The sequence below is a fragment of the Gavialis gangeticus genome, unplaced genomic scaffold (assembly GCF_001723915.1).
Source record: "Gavialis gangeticus isolate Ggan-Ray unplaced genomic scaffold, GavGan_comp1, whole genome shotgun sequence".
Lineage (NCBI taxonomy): Eukaryota > Metazoa > Chordata > Crocodylia > Gavialidae > Gavialis > Gavialis gangeticus.
The window spans coordinates 54567311-54570062 of NW_017728996.1; the positions used below are offsets into that span (position 1 = coordinate 54567311).

Sequence of the window (2752 nt, forward strand, 5' to 3'; positions counted from 1 at the left end):
GGGAGTGGTGGTAAGTGGTGGGAGCTGGAGGTAAGAAATTCAGGGGGCTGGCAGATCTGTGGGAGGAGGAATTGCCTAGTCAGGAGAGGGGGTCAAAGTACCAAAAATAGCTTAGTCAGAGTCATGGTGGGGAGATGGTCTGGGAAGCTGATGCTTTTCCCGCGGGCATGCATGAGGGCCATGCCCCCAGCAGTGGCAGGCAGGACTGCACCCAGCCATCAGCTACCCTGATGCCCAGGCTGGGCCATGGCTCCACCCTGTTCATTCTGAGGTGACGGCTGCAGCCAGCACAGCCGCTCTCTGAAGCTAACATGCAGCCTCCCCAGCTCAGCAGGGCCCATCCAGACCCATGGACATAGTTGAGGACCAGGCATAAACTCACTTTGCAAAGAGCTGCCGGCAGCACATGTAGATGTTGTAGCTGGTGCTATTGAAGTCCACAGTGCTCAGGAAGGTGACGCAGTTCTCCACTTCCCCTCTGGGCACGTACAGGATGCCTGGGGGGAAATGAAACACAGCCATGGAGATTCTTTGACACTAGCCCCGGTGCACACCCCTGCCCCTGTCCCTGCCAGCAAAACCCCTCTGGTTGGCCCTGGTCACTCCCTGCTGCTGGTGAGGCAGGGGACCCATGGGAGCACAAACCTGCCTGTGGGTGGGCAGGGGATGCCCAGCTCTGCTTGGCCAGTGGGTACTCAGGGAGCACAGCCCCACAGAGGGGTTGGGGAGAGGGGCAGGACAGCTTCTCTCCTCTCCTACCTGCCTCCTTCCCATTTTCATTCCCAGTGGAGTTTCCGTCTGCCCCAGGTCTTTCCCCTCAGCTTCCCACCCCCATCTCTGGCAGGGCCCTCCCCAGCAGGCCCCAGGGCCAGCGAGCGTGAGGTTGGGACCATACCTGCCACACAGGCATTAAGCATGGAGACACAGGCCCCGGTGAACAGAGCTCGCAGCACGATGCTGGCGAAGTCACTCTTCCTCTGAGGAACCATGGATGCTGCAAGGAACAGAGCATGGCAAGAGTCTGCAGTGGTGAGGCCTGGAGAAGCCACCCACCGAGGGAAAGACCAGAGCCCTGGCTCCTGCTGTCTGGCCAAGGGGGAGCTGCCTACAGCTTCCCACCTCTGCCCAGCACTACAGTGTCCCTGCAGCCAGCTGACAGGGAAGTACTGTCGCCCATCACTGCAGAGCAGTATCTCACATCAGGGGACACTATTCCAGTGCAGGAAAAACCTGCAAAAGTCAGCTGGACAGCGCTGCTGGGGCTGTAGTAGCAGCACCTGGCCCTGCCTCAGCCAGGATCCAGCACGATGCCTTCTCTCACACTGCCCCCAGTATAGCCCCTTGGAGGGTGGGGTGTTCGGGATACCCGGGCTCCTCCACTGCCCTGCCCCAGCACCTGCTGCAGCCCCTTACTCACTAAGGCCTCCCAGCATGATCCCGATGGAGCTGAGGTTGGCAAATCCACAGAGGGCAAAGGTCGTAATGATCTCAGCTCGCACCTAACGGACACGAGAGCAGGTGAAGGGTGCAATGAGGACCAGTCCCAGAGACAGCCACCCCAGTCATGGTGACACCCTCACCCCCATGCTGACCCTCTGGCCTCTTGTGAGCCAAGAGCCCAGGCTATGGAGGTAGGGCACTGAGCAGCAGCAGGGAGGACAGACCCAGCCCTGAGATGGCCCCTTCCTGCAGCCCCACCCCTGAGAACCTGGAGATATCTGTGATGGATGCTGCTGGCAAGAGAAGCTGAGCAGAGGGTACATGGACTGTGGCAAGGTGCCGCCCTCCTCCCTGCTCCACAGCCATTCATGCCTCAGGAGTGGCACCTCCTGTGCTATACCCATGTGCCCCCTTGGCTTGCTGCACCAAGGGGTAGGGGTAGGAAGTGAGAGAAACTGGAGCCCCCCTTCCCTGTTCATAAGTTGCCAAAGCCCTCGGGGTCCCTGCATCCCTCATAGGATGGGTACTATGCCTCTGCCACCAGCCTGCAGTTGGGGCACTCAGGACCAGGCATCATCATACTGGATTGCACTCCCCTCCCCCAATCCCTGACTGCAGCAGGGTCCCAGGCAGGGAGGTCTGCAATGCCTGGAGCCCTGAGCAGTACTGCGAGTCCCCAGCCCTGCTGCTCCCAGCCAGTTCCTTTCCTCTGCCCAGACAGAGCCCCAGCTCCGCTCACCCCTCCCAGCTCCCTGCCCCGTGCCTGCTGCTGCCAGCTAGCCCCTCTGCCAGCCCTGTGTGCTGACACCTGCCTCTCACCGAAATCCACTGCTTCTGGCCGTCTTTCCACTCCTCCAGCCCCTTCAGGCGATTCTTCTTGTACATGGACAGCCGCTCATAGGCCACAAACTCATTCAGGAAGATTTTGATCCCCAGGAGCTCAGCCACCACTGGTGAGTCTGCCCAGTCGGCCCCCATCAGAAAGGCCACAGGCATGAGGACATAGGAGCAGATCAGCTGAGAGCAGAGACCGCCCCCACACATATCAGCATCACTGTGGGCGTGTGCTAACATGCACACCCTCCCACACAGCCCCAGGCAGCCACCTCCTCCAGTCCTGTGGAAGGTGAGTAGGCAGAAACAGTGGGCAGCTTGTGGGCAGGCATCCCAACAGCAAGAGGGAGCCTATGGAGGACTTAAGGTGGGAGGGGAGGAGAAAGGATGGAGGGAGGGAGGCAGGGAAGGAGAAGGTATTTTGTGAGGGGGCTGGTAATGCTCTACCTGGAAGGAGAGCCCCTTGATGTCCACCATG

General features: G+C 60.1%; 1 protein-coding gene across 2 annotated transcripts in view; it reads right to left on the reverse strand.

The window, feature by feature from the left end:
• LOC109288807 (sodium/nucleoside cotransporter 2-like) overlaps positions 1 to 2752 on the reverse strand; it is a 25283-nt gene that overhangs the window by 3161 nt on the left and 19370 nt on the right. For both annotated transcript variants that reach the window (XM_019504567.1, XM_019504569.1), the window contains 4 exons: positions 2260 to 2457; positions 1418 to 1499; positions 896 to 994; positions 383 to 497 (listed from right to left, as the gene is read on the reverse strand). In XM_019504567.1, coding sequence (XP_019360112.1) covers positions 383 to 497; positions 896 to 994; positions 1418 to 1499; positions 2260 to 2457 — 494 coding nt within the window. The remainder of the gene's footprint in view (positions 1 to 382; positions 498 to 895; positions 995 to 1417; positions 1500 to 2259; positions 2458 to 2752) is intronic.